Here is a 21,100-nt window from a genome sequence, read left to right on the forward strand (position 1 = left end):
TTTAATCCCAGCGCTCGGGAGGCAAAGGCACACAGACATCCGTGAGTTCAAGGCAGCCTAGTGTAGACAGCCAGTCAGAGCTTTGTAATGAGATCCCATCTTCCAAAAAAACCAACAACTAAACAAAACAAAGAACCCAGCTGTGAGGCAACCCAGTGGATAAAGGAGCTTGCCAAGTCTGATGACCTGAGCTCTGGAACTCTCACGGTGGAAGGAGAGAACTGACTCCCAGAAGTCTTCTTCCACACAGAGAATGATCCCCTCACCAACATGCACAGAGTAAGCCGAGAATCGGGTTCAAACCTGGCTCCAGACCGAAAGACCCTGTCCTCAGGGTGCCCTATTGCTCACAGCGAGCTGGTAGATGCTCTGGTGAGGAAGGGAGACCCTAGGCTGACTCCGCCACATTCCTACCTGACCAGGTTGATGTGGGCTTTCTCCATAACCTTAAGCCAGGCCAGCAAGGGCTGTAAATCATTCTCACTGGGAACGTAGTCATACAAGGCCTAGAGGTGAGACAGGAATTAGCAGATGAGTCTCAGTCAGCAGTAGCCCCAAGGATGATGACCCTTTCCTATTCCCTTGGTGAATACACTGTTATGACCGGGCAGAACTTCCAGCTTCCTGGCTTCTGTGCTCCATGAACCTTTCCAGGTCCAACATTCCAGAAACACAAGGCTCTAGGAATGGGAGTGAGGTGCCTCACACACCTCCTGGGAGTCAATTGAAGCCAGAGCTCTTTCTCTGAGGAAACGCACTTCAGTGTACATTTTGCAAACAATTTGGGGAAGATTTATGTAACAGGCTTTCTTGGATGGCCAGCTTCCAAATATCAACACAGAGACTTGTTATTAATTATGAATGTTTGGTCTTAGCTTAGGCTTGTTTCTAGCTAGCTCTTTTAACTTAAATTAACCCATTTCTATTAATCTATGTGCTGCCCCAAGGGCTCATTTACCTAATCTACGTACTATCTTTCCTGCTTTCCATATCTGGCTGGCTGGTCCCCGGCTGGCTGACTCCTCTTTTTTCTCTGTCCACCAGCCTTTCCTATCCCTCCTCTGCCTAGTTATTGGCTGGTCAGCTTTTTATTAGACCAATCAGGTGCCTTATGCAAGCAAGGTGAAACAGCAACACATCTTTACACAGTTAAATAATTATTCTGCAACACAAACAAATGCAACATATCTTTATATAGTTAAATATTCTATTCCACAACAGATTTTATGTCTGTCTCCAAAAGTCCACCCACAGATATCTGCGGTTAAAAAGCCCTGCTCAAGCTGAAATCATTTATGTTAACTCAATCAGGAAAGAGTCAGTGCCCATCTCCCATGCCACTGATGCAATTTCAGTGGTCTTCTCTGGTCTGCAAGCCTGACTGTTCTCTACTGGGACAGCTTAGCCCATGCTACCCACTGTTACAGCAAGGCAGCAGAGCTGGCACCCTCAGCAATGCCTTCCAAAGACTTACCCTGCAATCAATCTACCCTCCCCCATCTCAGGTCTCACCGTGATGATCTGAGCGTTGAGCTCTGCAGACAGGGTGCTTGTGCTGGGCTTGGCATGGAAGAGGCTATGGAAGGCCTGCATGGCACAGGCTGTCACAAGCTGCAAGAGACACACAGACTTAGAAAGGAAGTGCAATGTCCACAGCTGCCCTGGAGCTCTCAAACTCCACGATATGAGCTAAACGGAGCCAACAGGTGCCCCAGACTCCCAGACACCCTGAGGACTGTCACTCTAATAAGACATGGCAACCTGGCAATCAGTAACAAATTTCAAATGATATAAGGACCGAGATATAGCTCAGTGCTAGAGCCCTTATATAGTATGCACAAAGGCCCCGTGTTCAATCCCAAGTACCACTAGAAAACAAAAATTAGGGTTCAACAGGTAAAGTGCCACCCAGCCATGATGGCCTGAGCTCAGTCACTGAATCCCATGTAAGAAGAAGAGAGAATCAACTCCCTAAAGTTGTTCTCTGACCACACACATGTACACACAGACACAGACACAGACACACACACACACACACACACACACACACACACACATGAATCTGAAGTCAGCTTCCCAATGGACTTAGGATGCTCTGGCCCATTCTGACACCATGGATGATGAGGTGTCCTAGGCTTATGGCAAAAGCAGGGTCAGGGCAGAGAGCACCTCCGGGGTTAACAGCAGGGATTACAGACATCCACCATGACCGGAACCAGGGACTGGTTCTGTTGTTGCTGTTTTTGGCTTACTCAATGACTTCCCTGTGCTGGTCCCATTCTTCCTGTGTCCTGAGCTTACCACATGGTTCAGGGTCATGACCCGAAGCAGAGTCTCACTGCAGCTCTTCACCAGGCCTTCTGGGAAGCAGGGCAGCATGTCCTTCAGCAGTGTTAGCATGTGCAGTGTGGTGGTGGCCTCCCTGGAGCCTGGCAAACAAAGGGGAGCTTTAGTCCTAATCCTCCTGTACTGCCCACACTTCGCCCCCACCTGCCCCAGGCCTGGCTACCTCACCTCCTGACTTCTCAATCTCCTGAATGCAGAACTTGGCAGTGGAGACAGCAGCAGGATGGTGAGCGGGGGCCTTCTCACCAAACATGAAGTCACTGCCCTTAAGAACTGAGCATACTCCATGCTGAGCAGCCTTGCGGATCTGAAGGGAAAACAAATGGACACAGGTCAGATCAGTATTTTGGGTGCTTGGCACAACTACCACCAGCAGCCTGATGGACAGCTACTATATAGAACCTACTACTAAGTCAAGATCATTCCACCATAGAGCCCTAAGCCTGCTAACTAGCCATAATGGCCCTGAAGCAGCCCAGACACTCAGTCTCTGGGCAGCAGGGTCCTCATCTTCAGACAGGGATATAGTCATTGAATTCCCCAGCAAAGCCAGTACCACTAAACCAGGCACTGCTTAGGTGTTAACAAAGTGGCAGTGAGAATAGACAACACTGGCCTGAGACCAAAAAAAAAACAAAAACTAAAACAAATATACAGCAGAAGGTAAAAGACACCTTTGCAGGGGCTGGAGAAATGATTTCGAGGTTAGAAGCACTGGATGTTCTTGCAGAGGACCCAGGTTCAGTTTCTAGGACCCACATGGAGACTTACAACCACTTCTAACTCCAGTTCCTAGGCATCTGCTGTTCTTATCTAGACTCCACAAGCACCAGATATGCATGCAGTACACATACATGTACACAGCCAAACACTTGTACACCTCTGGGTGTGATGGTAGACACCTTTAATCTCAGCACTAAGAAGCAAAGGCAGGCAGATCACTGAGTTTTGAGGCAGTCAGGGCTATGTAATGAGACCCTGTCTAAACAACAACAAAACAAAACAAAACAAAACAAAACAAAACCCAAACATTGGTACATAAATAAAAAGAAGTATTTTTTAAAAGATACTTTGCTGAAATGCTCAACATCCTTAATCATCAGAGAAATGCAAATCAAAACGACTCTGAGATACCACCTTACACCTGTCAGAATGGCTACGATCAAAAACACCAATGACAACCAATGTTGGAGAGGATGTGGAGCAAAGGGAACACTCCTCCACTGTTGGTGGGAATGTAAACTTGTACAACCACTGTGGAAATCAGTATGGCGGTTTCTCAGAAAATTAGGAATCAAACTACCTCAAGACCCAGCCATCCCACTCTTGGGCATATACCCAAGGAATGCTGATTCATACCATAAAGATACATGCTCAGCTATGTTCATAGCAGCACTATTTGTAATAGCCAGAACCTGGAAACAACCTAGATGCCCATCAACTGAAGAATGGGTGAAAAAAATGTGGTACATATACACAATGGAGTACTATTCAGCAGAGAAAAACAATGAAAGCATGAAATTTGCAGGCAAATGGATGGAACTAGAAAAAATCATCCTGAGTGAGGTAACCCAAACCCAGAAAGACAGTTATGGTATGTACTCACTCATAGGTGGATTCTAGATATAAAGTAAAGAACAATCAGACCACAAAAAAAAAAAAAAAAAAAAAAAAAAAAGATACTTTGCTGACAAAGTGACACGCTAATGAAGTGCCGTTGCAACACGGACCTCAGGAAGGTGAGTTAGTGACCACATGAATACACGAGGAAGGAGGCAGGATGCTTCCAGGTCACGAGCACTCCACATGGGGTAGGAATCACTATATGCTCCTAGCCCTCAATCTCTGAGGCAGCAGCATGGATCCACTTGCTGAACGCCTGCTATAAAGCAGGGACTGTCCAGGCCTGAGACTCCACACAACCCTGCACCAAGACTGCAACTATCTCTTAGGAGGCCCAGACCTACAGACATTGAGTAACTTATCTAAAGTGATACCAAAAGATGAATTAAGAACTCAGCTCAGAGCTGGGACTGGTGGTACAGGCTTTGTAATTCCAGCTGCTGGGGAGGCTGAGGGAAAGGGTGAAAGTTCAAGGTCTGCCTAGACTATAGATAAGTTCAAAGCCAATTTAGGGAGCTTAGTAAGACCCTCTCTCAAAAGAGAAAAGCAAAAATGGGCTTGGGATATAGGTCAGTGGTTGTCTAGTATGCATAGGGCCCAAGGGTCAATCCTCAATATTGCAACATCAAAGAAAGAAGGGGGTGGTGAGTCCAAGTCAGGTCTGTATGACTCCAGAGCCCCATCAAGACTGCCTCCTCCCCACCAAGGGAGAAAGGGGGACTGAGGAGGCTACAGAGAGACGCAGAAACACTGGACTGTGACTTTCCTGCTGGAGAAGGGGTGTTCCTCATTTTTTGGATTTAAGTGGACAAGGCCTCAGAAACAGGGAACAGAATCTCAGGTCTTGGGCTGGCAATGGTGGTGCAAGCCTTTAATCCCAGGCAGATGGACCTCTGAGTTCAAAGCCAGCCTGATCTGCACAGCAAGTTCCCAGACATCCAGGGGCTATTAAGTGAGACTTTGTCTCAAATAACAACAACAAAATTCAACACCTCAGGACTTAGGGTTGGGGAGATGGCTTAGCAGGTAAGAGCGCAAGCATGAGGACCTGAGTTCATGTGGCCTCTGCAAACATCTGCGCGCGCACACACACACACACACGCACACACACACACACGCACACACGCACACGTTTCGGCATGCACCTATAAACCCCTGGTGCACCTATAAACCCTGGCCCTACATGGGGTGCAGACAGGAGGGTCACTGGAGCTCACTGGAGCTCACAGGCCTCCAGCTTTGCTCCAGGCTCAGGGAGAAACTCTGGGAATAAAGGAATAGGGCTGAGAATGGTGAGGGCAGGACACCTGTGTGCGTGTGAGTAAATGCATCCACACACATGTGCGTGTGTGAGTAAATGCATCCACACACATGTGCGTGTGAGTAAATGCATCCACACACATGTGCATGTGAGTAAATGCATCCACACACATGTGCATATGTGAGTAAATGCATCCACACATATGTTCGGACACCACTCACATGCACACACAACAAACAAAAAATGAGAAAACAAACAAGCCAGGACTCTAAAGTCACCTTCCCAGCCTGGCTCAGACAGGTTGACTCACACTGGGGCAGCCCAACAATCTCACCTTGGGCTTGGCATGCACGGTGAAGCTCAGCAGCCCATGGTACACCTGAAGGGTTATAGGATAGCCCCAGGCCTCCAGGTCTTGTTTCCGCAGGAGGATGGCCAGGCAGGAGAGGACCTTAAAGAAAAATGTGAGAAAGTCCTTCAGTTCTACCAGCCTCGGGGAAAGAGGCCAGGGTCTCACCAATCCTGGGAAAGCCCCCAGAGATCTGTTGGAGGATCCATGGAGTGCCTAAACTACTTCCAAGGAAGGAAGGGTCCACGCTTTAACCACATCCACAGAACTCAGGAATCAGCAGACACTGACCCATCTGAGTGCAGAGGTGGAGCCACTGCTCGCCTGGGCAGACATGATGTCCATAAAGGCTTTGGAGGTATCAGAGAACTTCTTAATGAGCACAGGACTGGGCACACTGTAGGGAGAATAGAGAGAGTCAATCCAGAGAGGAAAAGACAAGACACTAAGGCAGGCCCTGAAGTCAAAGGAAGAGCACTGCTGGCCCAGCTACTCAGTGAGTCACCAGTCAGCACAGGGGCTCAGCTTTCTGCCACTCGGGTTAGTGTGCTTGCCATGAGCTATGGGTCTTTCATCTCGCCCACCAGCCAGCCTCTGTACTATCTAATGAGGGATCACATGGTCAGATAACCTCATACAAGCCCCTCTCCTTCCTTGTGAAGCTTGGTGCCAAAGACTGAGCACCACTGCCCTTCCCCAGAACCCAACACTCATTCCAGGATGTGAGAGCCCAAGTCACTTCCAGGTCTGATGCAGAATGCCTACGGACATTCATGTATCTTCTTCTGATTTTTGGTTTTGTTTTGTTCTTCCAGATTTATTTATTTATCTATCTATCTATCTATCTATCTATCTATTTATTTGGGTTTTGTTTTTTGTTTGTTTGTTTGTTTGTTTTGTTTTGTTTTGTTTTGTTTTGAGACAGGGTTTCTCTGTGTAGTTTTGGTGCCTGTCCTGGATCTCACTCTGTAGCCCAGGCTGGCCTTGAACTCACAGAGACCCACCTGCCTCTGCCTCCCAAGTGCTGAGATTAAAGGTGTGCACCACCGCTGCCTGGCTTCAGACTTCATTTTTAATTATGTGTATATATGTGTATCTGTGTGTGGGTATGTACATATGAGTGCAAGTGTCTCTGGAGGCTAGAGTCCCCTGAAGCTGGAGTTATACATAGTTGTGAGTGTATACATGGGTACTGGGAATTGAACTCTGATCCTCTGCAGTATGCACTATTAACTGCTAAGACATTGCTCTAGCCCCTTTGTTCACTTTTTGAGGTCTCATGTAGCTCAGTCTGGCTTCAAACTTACCATGTAGCCAAGGATAACCCTGAACTGAAACTTCTGTCTCTACCTCCCAAATGCTACGATTACAGGTGTATGTCACCGCAAATGGTTCTCAAGTATCATTTTAAGATTTTTGATTGCTAATTGTGGTAGAATATACATTCATACAATTTACCATTTCAAGCTATGAAAGTTAGCTTTAGTCGTCAACTTGACACAACCGAGAATCACCAGGAAGTGAGACTTAATGAGGCTCTGTTTATACTGGGTTGGCTTGTAGGCATAACCATGGGGTTTCCATTGATGGTGGTACCTTTTCTTAGGCAAGGGATCCTGAACTGTGTAAGACTGGAGAACCAGGGCTGGAGGAATGGCTCAGCAGCTAAAGAGTACCTGCTGTTCTTGCAGGGGATGTGGGTTCAAGTACCAGCACCCACACTGGTTCAATCACAGCTAGTGATAAATGGAGTCCCAGGGGAACTGACTCCCTCGTTGGGTCGCCACTGTACCTGCACATTCATGGTGCACAGAAATACTCAAGCTCACACACAGAAAAATAAAAAGACCGAGAAATGGAGACAAACACAAACAAATGACTGTGTGTGTACACATTCACTGTGCTCTGCTCCTGACTATGGATGTGATGTGACCAGCCATTTTAAGTTCCTGCACCCTTGACTACTCTGCTATGATGGACTGTGACCTGGAACTGCCACATTTTTCTCACCTACGTGGCTTTTTGTTTTGTTTTTTCAAGACAGAGTTTTTCTGTGTTCTTTTGGTGCCTGTCCTGGATCTTGCTCTGTAGACCAGGCTGGCCTTGAACTCATAGAGATCTGCCTGGCTTTGCCTCCTGAGTACCGGGATTAAAGGCGTGCGCCACCATGGCCCAGCACCCCCTAAGTGTCTTTTTGTCAGGATATTTTATCACATCAAGGAAAGTGAAACTAAAACACACATATTCTGAAGCATTCCAAAGTATCTGGTTCCATGGCATAAGTATGTTCACACTGCTGTACAGCTTCAGAACATTTAATGTTTAAAATATATCTAATTGTATTTGTGTGTGTATACTCATGTCCCTGTGTGTGTGAATGCACACACGTGAGTGCTGGTGCCTGTGGCGTCAGAAGAGGGCGCTAAATCCTTCAGAGCTTGAGCTAGAGGCATTGTGTGAGCTGCCTGGATGGGGATACCAGGTCCTGAACCCTGGTCTTCATGACTGAACAGCAAGTGCTCTTAACTGCTAAGCTATCTCTCCAGCCCAAATATTTTCATCTTAAAAACCAAATAGGTGGGGTTGGAGAGACATAGTCTGTCTGTCTGTCTGTCTGTCTGTCTCTCTCTCTCTCTCACACACACACACACACACACACACACACACACACACACAAACACTGAAGAAACAAGTATCTTGCCGAGCCCAGGCTGGACTCACCGCTTTAGAACAAGGTTCAGTAAGTAAGCGACAGCAGCCAGCGACTCTGAAGACTCCACTGCTTCCATGGTTGTCATCTGAGGGCCAGAGTGAGGGGTGTGAACAGATAAAGTAACACAATGTACACACACACAGGACAGCATGGGTGGCAGGAGGGACCCATGTGCTGTGCTGAGAGCTATGACTAAGAATCCTCCTCATGGTATGTAAGGTTCAAATCTGAGCTCTGCACTGTGTAAAAAAACCTTAGGTTTATTTTATTTATTTATTCTTTGAGATAGTGTATCACTATGCAGCCCTGGCTGGCCTTGAATTCACAGAGATCCTCTACCTCCCAAGTGTCCTGGTAACCTTTCATGACTTAGTTTTTTCTTATAAAATAGGGGTAAGAATATTTCATCTTGGGTGGTAGTGGTGCACACCTTTAATCCCAGCACTCAGGAGGCAGGGGCAGATGGATCTGAGTTCGAGGCCATCCTGGTCTACACAGCGAGTTCCAGGACAGACAGGGCTACACATAGAAACCCTGTCTCAAAAAACAAACAAAAAAAAAAAAAAAAGGGAAGGAAGGAAGGAAGACTATATCATCTTGTGTGGCTAGGGATGCAGCTGAGGTATTTAATGCTCCTCCTTACCATATGTAAGGTAAAACAAAAAAAACAACAAAAACCAAGAACACCACAGCAGAGATGATGCTGTACATGTTATCGAAGCACTTGGGAGGCTAAGGCAGGAGACTGATACCAGTTCAAGACCAGCCTGAGCTAGCTACACAGTGAAAACCTAGTGCTAGCATAACTCCAGATTGTCCACCACTGTCAGGTCACTTCTGGAAAACTCCATGGTCCATCCATGAGCATGGAAACAGTAAACAGTAAACGGTATTTTAGAATCATGGGAATCATTTTGTCCTGTTTGACCCTAAAAGGGTCCTCGGGACCCCTATATCACACCTTGGGAGTAATCTTTTTCTGAAACCCTCCCAGTGCTAACTCGTCTTAATAAAGCAGTGTCTTACAAGGCCCAAACAGGAAACCCCACCAGCCTGACCAAGCCCCCAGAGAACAGAAGCACTTTTACCTAGCGGAGGCTGCCCCGCCCCCACAGGCAGCTTTCTCTTGGGTGTTTCTCTGAACCCCAGCCAGCCCCACATCACACTCACTCACCAGAGCAGCAAAGTACTCAGTCTCCGTCTCCTTGCCTCCCTGGGATCGAATCACTTCGGTGACAGCAGCCAGGACAGCACAGATCTGCACAGGAGGAGAAAGTATCCAGCCCTGGCCTGGTTGGTCCCTTCCTCCTCACAAATTAACATCCTGATAAAGCCCAAAGGGAGGACCTGGCCACCTTAAGGACACTACTTCTTTCCATTCCTTTCTCTCTTTTATTTTTCAAGACAGTTTCTCTGTGTAGCCCTGGCTGTCCTAGACCTGGAACTCCCAGAGATCTGCCTGTTTCTGCTTCCTGAGCGCTGGGATTATAACCACCTGGTCCAAGGACACTATCTTAAAGAAATATCTTGGGCTGGAGAGATGGCTCAGAGGTTAAGAGTACTGACTGCTCTTCCAGAGGTCCTGAGTTCAATTCCCAGCAACCACATGGTGGCTCACAACCATCTGTAATGAGAGCTAGTGCCCTCTTCTGGCCTGCATGGATACATGTAGGCAGAACACTGTATACATAATAAATAAATAAATCTTAAAAAAAAAAAAAAAAAAAAGGCCGGGCAGTGGTGGCGCACGCCTTTAATCCCAGCACTCGGGAGGCAGGTGGATCTTTGTGAGTTCGAGGCCAGCCTGGGCTACCAAGTGAGTTCCAGGAAAGGCGCAAAGCTACACAGAGAAACCCTGTCTTGAAAAACCAAAAAAAAAAAAAGAAAAGAAATATCTTGAGTCTGCGGACTTTTTGTTGTTGTTGTTTTTCAAGACAGGGTTTCTCTGTGTAGTTTGGTGCCTGTCCTAGATCTTGCTCTGTAGACTAGGCTGGCCTCGAACTCACAGAGATCCGCCTGGCTCAGCCTCCCGAGTGCTGGGATTAAAGGCATGCGCCACCACTGCCCAGCTCAAGACTTCTTTAAATGTTCTTTTTATTATCCAATGTGTCTTTCACATCATGCACCTTGATCCCATTAATTTCCCCATTCCTTGGCATCCACCCTCTGACCCTGCAACACCCCCACCCCGAATAAAACAAAATTTAAGAGGAAAAAAAAGGAAAAAACTAAAAATCCCATCTTGGAAGCAGCAGTGTGACACAGTGAGTCACAGAGTAAACCCTTTAGTCCATATATCTTTACTTGCAAATGTTCACTGCACAGTCATTGGTCTGGTTCGAGGCCTCTGGTTTCTACTACACTATCAATGCTGGGCCCTCACTGGGGGTCTTCTTGGATATCCTGTTATTGCCCTGTGCAGTGAAGATCCTGCAGCTTTGGGTCTTTGAGTCACATGTTCCAGCAGATCATAGATGGGGTGGATGTTGGGGTGGGCCAAGTCATAACCCTGGTTCTGCGCCTGGGTAGCTGCAGGGCTGGTCAGTCGGCCAGTCTCGCTGTCCTCACCACCAGGGGGAGCCCTCCAGCATTGCCCCGGCTAATTCACCCTTGCAGCAATGAGCGAGGTTAGGGCCAGTTCCTGCTTTCACGCCCTCGGGGTCGGCTCTCCCCACCTACACCAACCACCAGGGCCAGCTCTACTGTGTTGCCCAGGCGAGGTGCAGGGGCCACCCTCCCATTCTTATGACACCAGGGTCAGCTCTCCCACCTGCCTCAGGTGTTGATGGTGTGGAGGGCATCTCTCCTCCATCCATGCTGCCACATGTCAGATGAGTACCGGGCACAGCTCTTCCTTGCTCGCTATGTAAGGGCTGGGTCCCCCACACCTCCCACAACAGGGCCAGCTCTGCTGTGCTGCCTAGACAAGGGGCAGGGCCCACTTTCCTGAATGCTACAGCCGGCAAGGCGGAAGGTCATCTCACTGCAGGAGGTAAGGGAGGGGGTAAGGGGACATCTCTCTCCCACCCACACCGCCACAAGATAGGTAAGTAGTGGGGACAGCTCTCCCATGCTTACAACTTCGGGGTGGCTCACCCACACCTGTGCCGACAAGGTTGGCTCTACTGTGTTGCCCAGGCTAGGGAGCCTGCAGATTTATACACCGCAGCCACAAACCAGAACAGGCAAGCAGTCAGTAACAAGGGATTAATAATATACTATTACTATTTAAGATATGCTAGGTTTTGTTTTTTGGGGGTTTTGGTTTTTTCAAGACAGAGTTTCTCTGTATGGCCCTAGCTATAGACCAGGCTGGCCTAGAACTCAGGAAGATCTACCTGCCTCTGCTTACTGAGTGCTGGGATATCACTGGGCCTTGTTTTTGTTTTTTGTTTTGAGATAGGGTCTAGCTATGTAGCCCAGGCTGGCTGCAAAACTAACAGTCCTTCTAAGTGCTGAGATCACAGCCATGTACCACTATGCCTGGAAAATGACAGATTTAAATGTTATGACCATCGGGGAAAAATTGAAAACAACAATGGTAAGGGAGAATAATTAGATATGATAATGTAGAAATACTGTTTGGTGAGGGACAAAGTTGGAGAGGAATGGATACAAAATATAGTAAATCCTAGTAAAAAATATACAAAATGTTCAACAGAACCAGGCATGGTGGTACAAATCTGCAATCCCAGTATTCCCAAGGCTGAGGCAAAGGACTACAGTGAATCTGAGGTCAAGCTGGGCTACAAAGCTGGATCTAGGCCAACCTGGGCTAGACTAAAGACCTTGTTGTCAGTCACAGGGGCACACACCTTTAATCCCAACACTTGGGAAACAGCCATATGGATCTCTTGAGTTCAAGGCCAGCCTGCTCTACATAGCAAGGCACAGGCCAGCCAGGGGCACAGAGTGAGACCCTGGTCAAAAACAAAACAACAGTCCCTGAATGGGGCTGGACATCTCAATGGCTCAGGGGTTAAGAATTCTTGCTGCTTTTGCATAGGACCAGAGTTTGGTTCCTAGCACCCACACTAGGTAGCTCAAAACCACCTCTAACTCCAGCTCCAGGGGATATGACCTCCATGGGCACTAACACACACACACCTAAATAAATAAATAAGTAAATAAATAAAATGTAAAAAAGTAACAAAAAAATTGACTGTATATGTTGGAATGCTCACATTTTATATATACTGGTCAAATACATTAATTTCACTTATTTCTTTTTACTTTTTAAATGTAGCTTCTAGAAAACTCAAAATTATACGCATGGCTTACTTTACATCACCACTGGGCAGTGCAGTCTAAACATATACACAATGACCCATTGACAGTAGCCACTGGAAGGAATCAGAATAGGAGACTAATTATAACATTTTACTCTATTTATATCACTTTGTATCATTTAGCATCTTTATATTCCTCATTTAGCACTGAAAAATATAGGCATATTAACTTTGAAACGTAAATTAAGTACAAAATTTCTTGTTAAATAGAACATATCCTAACCATGGTTATTCACCATGAATCTGCTGAACAATGATGTCCCTGGAAATAGATATAAAAATTCCTGTGTGCAGCAGTTGAGACAAATGTCAAAAATATTTCTTACCCTCAAGGATTTTATTCAGCAGAGATATTCTGTAGGAAAGGAGAGAAAGGAATCCCCAAAGCTGTCTTCTGACCTCCACACACATGCCGTGGCACACATAAACACAATAAATATATATATTTATTTGGGCTGAAGAGATGGCTCAGTGGTTAAGAGCACTGACTGCTCTTCCAGAGGACCCAGGTTCAATCCCCAGCACCCACATGGCAGCTCACAACTGTCTGTAACTCCAAGATCTGACACCCTCACACAGACAAAATACCAATGTACATAAAATAAGAATAAGTAAGTTATAATATATATATATATATATATATATATATATATATATATATATACACATAATTTGCCAAACATGATGAACTCACACCTTTAGCCTCAGCACTTGAAAGGCAAAGGCAGGTTGATCTCTATGAATTTGAGGCCAGTCTGGTCTACATTGGGAAAGCTTGTCTCAAAAATTAACAAAAATTTAAAAATATATATGTACACTTGCCAGGCACATTTTTTAAAGTAGACTCTGCCCGGGGAGGTGATGTGTAAAGTGTAAGACAGATGACACATCATCCAGAAATACCAGTTGCTGTCACCAGAGCTGGAAGAAAACAGTCCTGAATGGGCCTCTCCTACTGTCCTACCACCTCTGGGGTCAATCTCCTACCTCTTTGTGGGCAGCGGAGTTGGATTCCCAGAAGCGCTGCACTTTGCTGAAGGTGACGTTTGTACAGTCGGACAGGCCACTCAGAAATGTGCCCGAGGACTTCTCACTGAAAGGCAGCTCCGGATCCTGGTCCATGGCCGTCTCAGGGGCTTGGCTTTTGCCCAGGCTCAGGGTCCCGGACTGCAGCTCATTGTGCAGCTTCACGGCATCCACCGTCAGGTCGCTCTTTCCTGAGAACCGGAGTTACGAGGGAGTGGTCCCACTTCCTTTCGACTGAAGGAAGAGAGTCCCCAAGAAACAAACCAGAAGGGTTCAGACCCCCCAACCCCAACGGCTGGATTCCGAACCCAGCCTGCCTGCACAAACAGCCCTGTGTACGCCTGCAACTTTCAAAGCCGAGGAAAAAGAACACCCAGATCTGTTTCTGATTCCTTGTATTAATGGCAAAAACAACATCGAGAGCCAGTGTCGTATACAGTACAGAGACACCCGAAGGCCGAAGACGTAGCTTAGTAACTGAGTGTTTGCTTAGCGTGCACAAGGCCCTGGGTTCGATCCCTAACTCCCCTCAACACACACAAAAATCTAAAGAGCCACCCAAGGGTAGTGATGGCCCTGTATCCCAACCCTGACGCCGCAGTGCCCTAGACAAGTCATTTCACTTCTAGGGACAGTTTCCGCATCTGTCAAACTCGATGGGCGGGCCTTCGGAGTGAGCTCCAGGGCTGACACTCTAACCATGGCGGGTCTAGACCCACAAGACGGTGCCCGCGGGCCCCACGGGACCCCACGGAACCCCGCGGAACCCCGCGGAAGCCGGACTACCTGACGGACGGCTGAAGAAGCGGCTGCGAGCGGCCTGGCGGTGGCGGCAGGTGGCGGGGTTGCTGTCGCTGCTGTGGCCTTTCTTCCAGCGCTTCAGCTTGGCCGAGACACCGGAGGCAACTTCCCCGAGCGACCCATGTCGACCAAACTGGGGCCGGGACTCGCTCAGCTCAGGGGAACCGGGTCCAGCCACGCCGCGGAGGGAGCTGAACCCACGTGTGCCCTCAGCCGGCTTCGCGTCCTCTTCCTCTGACGTCACTTCCGGACTCACAGTCCGTTACTATGGCAAAAACAATCAACATCCGGTGTGGGGATTCCTCTTTGCCCTGAGATTTTATACCAGGACAGGAGTTCTGGTGTTCCCGATGCTGTAGGCTCCTACTGCACCACCGCGGTTCTTGGCCATGGAGAAAGCCTTTAAAGCAGGAATTTCATTGGAATAAAAAAAAAAAGTATATCCGTTGTTATAACGGAGCGTGGTGGCAGCACGTCTGTTATCCCGTCAACTGGAGGATTGTCGGGAGTTAGAAGCCAGCCTAGTCTACAACAACAAAGTAAAAACAAAGTAACATAACAAATACTTCTATAATCCCAGCGCCTAGGCAGCGGAGGTAGGTTGATCTCTGTGAGTTCAAGGCCAGACTGGTCTGTATAGTGAGAACTTGTCTCAAAAAAGTCCAATAAAAACGGGCGGTGGTGGCGCACGCCTATAATCCCAGCACTCCAGAGGCAGCAGTAGGGCGGGAAGGATCGCTACCTGAGAAATGCTCGAAAAGGCCATAACCTGGTGCTATCACAGAGAGCTGAATTTCAGCATAGCCATCGCAAAAGAACAGCACGCCTGTGTATAATACACAGAGAAACTGTCTTGAGAAACTAAAAAAAAAAAAGTATGTGTGTGTGTTCATCTGTTCATCTATTTTTAGAAAAGCCCAATAAAGTTAAGTCAAAAACATTTTTTGCTTGGCGGTGGTGGTGCAGCCAGGCAGTGGTGGCACATGCCTTTGATCCCAGGGAGGGAAGAGGTGGGGAGGGGAGGAGAGGGGAGGGGGAGAGAGAGAGGAAAAAACAGAGTTGCAGAGTAAAAAGGGCCAAAGAAAGAACACTCTGCCCCTGATTTGACCCTAGGCTTGACCCCAGGGCCAGGGTTTGAAATCCCATCAATCCCTGAGCTTGACTCAGAGTAAAGTTGCAGAATCCCACTAATCCTTGGGCACAGAATCCCACCAATCCCAAACCACCCTGGAAAAATCTCCGTAGCTCAAGAAACTCTGTATAAACTGTATTCTGTTCAGTTGGCGGCTGCTTCTCACCCTAGAGGCAGCCATCCTAGATTTTTCCTTCCCAATAAATCTCTTGGTTTGTTGCCCAGTGTGACACTTTTTGCAGAGTTCAGCTGTAACAACTTTGGATAGAGCCAGAGTGGAGCAGAACAGTAACACTTTCGCTAACAAAACTCTCCCCTAGCAGAGCAGAGTTGTTACACTTCAGGGGGCCTGAGCAGATAGATATGTAAAACACTTCCACTTGGGAAACATTCTAGCGGAGTGCACTCCCGTGGAGCAGAATTGTTAGACTTCCCTAGACCTCAGCAGAGCTGTAACACTTCTTTAGAGCTAACCCGAGTAGAATTGAAACAACTTCCCTGGGGAAACCCTCCCCTGCCAGAGCAGAGTTGTTACACTTGCATTGAGGGAACCTTTCCCTGGAGCAGAGATAGAAGCTGCTCTCTTACAGTGACTTTGTGGTATTCTTGGCTTCCAACTGCCCAGATACCTTTCCATCCAGCGGCAATGCTTACAAGTCTCAAAAACCTGTGGAGATTTTATATATATATATGAAGAAAAAAGAAAGAAAGAAAGAAAGAAGAAAGAAAGGAAGAAAGAAAGGAAGAAAGGAAGAAAGAAAGAAAGAAAGAAAGAAAGAAAGAAAGAAAGAAAGAAAGAAAAAGAAATCTTGGTTTGTAGAGAGAAAAGAGCAACTGGTGGTGCGCTAGACTTACTTTGCAAGTGGAAACCACAAGGAAATTCACATACCCTCCCGAAAGGCAAAACTTAAGAGTAGTTGTGCAAGTGTTGGTAAGGGTACAGCGCTGTCTACATGTGCTGCTATTGGGAATGAAAGTTGATATGGGCCTGGCAGTGGTGGCGCACGCCTTTAATCCCAGCGCTTGGGAGGCAGAGGCAGGCAGATCTCTGTGAGTTCAAGGCCAGCCTGGACTACAGAGTGAGTTCCAGGAAAGGCTCCAAAGCTACACAGAGAAACCCTGTCTCAAAAAAACAAAACAAAGTTGATATGGATGCTTTTGAAAACTGATAGTATTACTTTATTACTTTTTAAAGACATATTTCTTACTGGTTGGTGGTGGCACACTTCTTTAATCCCAGTGCTCAGGAGGCATAGGCAGGCAGATCTCTGAGTTCAAGGCCAGCCTGGGCTACAGAGTGAGTTCCAGAACAGCCAGGGCTACACACAAAACCATGTCAAAAATATTTCTTAAATTATGAGTCTATAGTGAACTGATGATATGTGCACATGAGTTCGGGAGCATATGCAGCCCAGAAGCATCAGCTCCCCTGGAACTGGAGTTACAGGCAGTTAACTCAAGTCTTTGGCAAGAGCAGAATGAACTCTGAACTGCTAAGCCATCTACCAGCCCCTGCTCCCTGTTTGTGTTTTGAGACAAGATCTTATGCAACCATGCTGGCCTCAAACTCACAGCAATCCTTCTGCCTCCGATTCCTAAGTGATGGGATTACGGGGATGACCCATAACATACACCTTGTCTAGTAGTATCTACTAAAACAAAATATATGCCTACTGCACCCAACAATTCATTCCTAGATATACACCAAACAGAGATGTTTACTTACATACTAAAAAAGAGATAGTTGAGTACTAGAAATGACCAAATGCTCATCAACAGAGTGGATTAGATCAACTGTAAAATAATGATATGTCATGGAATATTTCGGTGTATATATATATATAGGTTTCTGCATATCAAATGCAGTGATCTGCTATGTGCAAGTATGATCTAAGTTAAATGAAAGACTCCAGACATGAAAGGATACATATTGTGTGATTCTATTTAAATTTATTTTAAAAACAAACACAATCTACCACATTAAGACTCCAGAGCATTGGAATATGGTAACAGCTGAGAGTAAGCACAAGGCATGTAGCTATATTCTAATATTTTGCGGGTTTACATAGATGTATTCACTGAGTAGTGATTGAGTATTTGTCTACTTACCTGCATGGTTTTTTTTTTTGTTTGTTTGTTTGTTTTCAAAACATGGTTTCTCTGTGCAGCGGCTGTCCTGGAACTCACTCTTTAGACCAGGCTGGCCATGAACTCAGAGATCCATCTGCTTCTGCCTCCTGAGTGCTGGGATTAAAGACGTGTGCCACCACTGAAGCCTGGCCTCATGGATCTTAAAAAGTAGGAAATCTGTGCGTTTACATTGTAATTTAAATACCATCTGCTGTTTAAAAATAAGACAGGTGCCGGGCAGTGGTGGGGCACACCTTTAATTCCAGCACTCGGGAGGCAGATGCAGGCGGATCTCTGGAGTTCCAGGCCAGCCTGGGCTACCAAGTGAGTTCCAGGAAAGGCGCAAAGCTACACAGAGAAACCCTGTCTTGAAAAACCAAAATAAAAAATAAAATAAAGACATCATGGATTTTGGACCTCTGCTTCCCCATCCTCAGGAGACGGCTCCACTACCCTCCCATGGCTCCGATCCTGGGTCACAGTCTGAGACCTGGTGGTAAGGCTGAGAAAAGGGGACCGACCAGTGACCTGGGGAAAAAAGGAAGAGAAGCATGGGAACCACTGTAATCAAGACGGTGCTGAGACTCAGAAGCTAAGAGGCTGACAGGGCAGGGAAGTGTTGGGTTCAATGTAACCTTTCAGATTCCACTGCGGTCTCCTCTCCCTACCCATGGTGCTTGAACAGCATCCGGAACCTCTCTCTTCCATGCAAGTGTCTACTACTAAGCCACGCCCCCAGCCCCCGACATAGTCTTGTTCGCTTTGCTCTTTCTCTTCCATTTTTTCTTTCTGTTTTTGTTTTGTTTGGTTTTTTGTGGGGGGGGGGTTGGGAGGCTGGTAATCAGATCCTTGCCACGTAGCACAGTCTCACTTAGGGCTCATGGCAATCCTCCTGCCTCAGCATGTTGAGTGATGGAATTACAGGTGTACCCTTCTATGTTCAGCTCATATCATGTTTTTAATAATTTATTTTCAATTTTTTAATGCACTGGTGTTTATCCCATATATATGTTTCTGTGAGGGTGTTGGATCCCCTGGAAATGGAATTACAGACACTTGTGAACTGTTGTGTGGGTGCTGGGAATTGAACCTGGGTCCTCTGGAAGAAAATCTTAACAGCTGAGCCATCTCTCCAGCCCCACATATCATATTTTTTACATTTTAAATGATGCTGAAGCCATTGGGCCATTATTAGGAGTCAATATGAAAATGTGTGTATGTTACTTACTGCTGTGGAATAATCCTTTTGTACATTGTGAAAATGCGTTGCCCCCATTGTTAATAAAAAGCTAATTGGTCTATAGCTAGGCAGGATTTCCGAGGCAGAGAGAATGCTGGGAAGAAGGGCAGAGTCTGAGGAGTCTTGAGCCAGACTCAGAAGAAACAACACAGGAAGTTCATAGATGAGGAAAATGAGCCTCGGGACAACCTATAGATGAATAGAAATGAGTTGATTTAAGTTGTAAGAGCTAGTTAGTAATACACCTGAGATATCGGCCAAGCCTTTATAATTAATAACAAGTCTGGATGGATATTTGGGAGCAACTGCCAGGACACAGAAAACTCTGCCTACAGCTTGCTTCCCTCACTGCTGTGACAAAATGACAAAATGTCCGGCAAAAGCCATTTAAAGAAGGATGGCTTTGCCTTGGCTCACAGTGTGAGGGCACAGTCCATGTGGTAGGGAAGGCATGGCTAGGAGCATTAGGCAGCTGCACATTGTGCCTGCAATCAGGAGAGAGAGAGAGAGAGAGAGAGAGAGAGAGAGAGAGAGAGAGAGAGAGAGAGAGAGAGAGAGAGAGAGAGAGAGGAGAGAGAAGCTGGTGGTACTTGCTTTCTTCTTATCAAGTCTGGGACCCCAGCCCGTCAAATGCTGCTGTCCACACTCATGGTAGGTCTTTGCACCTCAGTTAAACATCTCTGGAAATGCCACTACACACACCACAACACACCACAACAGAGATTTGTCTTCTAGGGGATTCTAAATTCTGTCAAGTTGACAATTAAGATTAACCAGCACTTCCTGTTATGTCAAAACGCGGAAAATTCCAGAAACAGTTAATGATACTTTGCATGCCTGTAGAGACACGTCCTTGCCACAAGAGGGAGCATTTCCAGCAATTTGGGCTATACCCATACTTAAAGGCTGCAATGTTGGCTAGGCTAGGATTTTGTAGCTAGAGTTTCAGATGCCCACTCTTCCTAGACTTTTGGTGAACAACAGAAACCTCATCTCCAAACTGTGCACAGAAGCACACTCCCGCTCCGCACCTCAGGATCACCTCCCTGAGGAAGTACCAACTTCCCTACTCATGACTTCCATAACTGGCTTCCTTCAGGGTCCCTCACACCACATAAGCTAGGAGGAACTGCCCATAGTATGCACACTAGACTGAATACCATTTGAATTGGGACCACGTGCTGTGTGGCCTTGAGCAAGTCTCCTTATTCTCTGTGATGGCCATTCTTGGCTGTCAACCTGACTACATCTGGAATTAACTAAAACCCAAATGACTGAGCACACTTGTGAGGGATTTTTTTTTTTTTCTTTTTCTTTTTCTTTTTCCTTTTTTTTTTTTTTTTTTTTTCGAGACAGGGTTTCTCTGTGTAGCTTTGTGCCTTTCCTGGAACTCGCTTTGGAGACCAGGCTGGCCTTGAACTCACAGGGATCCGCCTGCCTCTGCCTCCCAAGTGCTGGGATTAAAGGTGTGCGCCACCATCCGGCTGGCAATTTTATTGAGAGCACTTAGACTTTTTATACCGTTATCAGAAACAAAATAGAGTAGCACTTGCCAGGATCTATACAGTTGTGGTTGCCAGGATACAATACATTTGCAAGCTATGCAGGGTGTACGAGATGAATGTCAAAGACCATTGTCCTGTCAACTCCCTTTCCTTGACTTCTGAGGGAGCACACAGAGAGACACAGAGCAGCCTGAGTGCTTCACTGCCTGAGGAGTGCATCAGGCTGTCGGGGACCGGCAGGCACATTGTACCCCAGGAGCCAGGGACTCTAACCTGAAAAGCCTATGATGAATGCCTCCCAAGGCAGCCAGGCCGAGCCAACTCCATGACCCCCTGCAAGCCTGTATAAAGGACATGGAAGAAGAAAGCTTGCTCTCTCTTTACCTGCTTGCTCTCACTCTTGCTAGCAAGTCCATTCCTTCATTGGCATTAGAGCCTACTTCTTTGGGATCCCAGCATAAACTGAATGAAGACCAGCTGAGACATCCAGCTGAATGTACTCAACAACTACTGGATTCTTGGCTCTTCCACTGTTAGATAGCCATTGTGGTAGTAGCTAAACCACAGCCTGTAAGCCACTCTAATAACTCCCATATATGTGTGTGTGTGTGTACATATACACATATATCAAATACCAGAGTATCATATATATTTATACGTAGAAATTTACGTGTATTTGTTAAAA

General features: G+C 46.6%; 1 protein-coding gene across 1 annotated transcript in view; it reads right to left on the minus strand.

Moving 5' to 3' along the window:
- Rrp12 (ribosomal RNA processing 12 homolog) overlaps nucleotides 1-14,799 on the minus strand; it is a 39,978-nt gene extending 25,179 nt beyond the window's left edge. Inside the window, 11 exon segments of the mRNA XM_028889423.1 lie at nucleotides 415-506; nucleotides 1,513-1,611; nucleotides 2,302-2,429; nucleotides 2,515-2,653; nucleotides 5,565-5,681; nucleotides 5,871-5,976; nucleotides 8,301-8,377; nucleotides 9,467-9,550; nucleotides 13,569-13,798; nucleotides 14,394-14,640; nucleotides 14,734-14,799. Coding sequence (XP_028745256.1) covers nucleotides 415-506; nucleotides 1,513-1,611; nucleotides 2,302-2,429; nucleotides 2,515-2,653; nucleotides 5,565-5,681; nucleotides 5,871-5,976; nucleotides 8,301-8,377; nucleotides 9,467-9,550; nucleotides 13,569-13,798; nucleotides 14,394-14,640; nucleotides 14,734-14,799 — 1,385 coding nt within the window.
- Between the last annotated feature and the right edge of the window lie 6,301 nt (nucleotides 14,800-21,100).

This window comes from Peromyscus leucopus, chromosome 1 (genome assembly GCF_004664715.2).
Source record: "Peromyscus leucopus breed LL Stock chromosome 1, UCI_PerLeu_2.1, whole genome shotgun sequence".
NCBI classification, from domain to species: Eukaryota; Metazoa; Chordata; class Mammalia; order Rodentia; family Cricetidae; genus Peromyscus; species Peromyscus leucopus.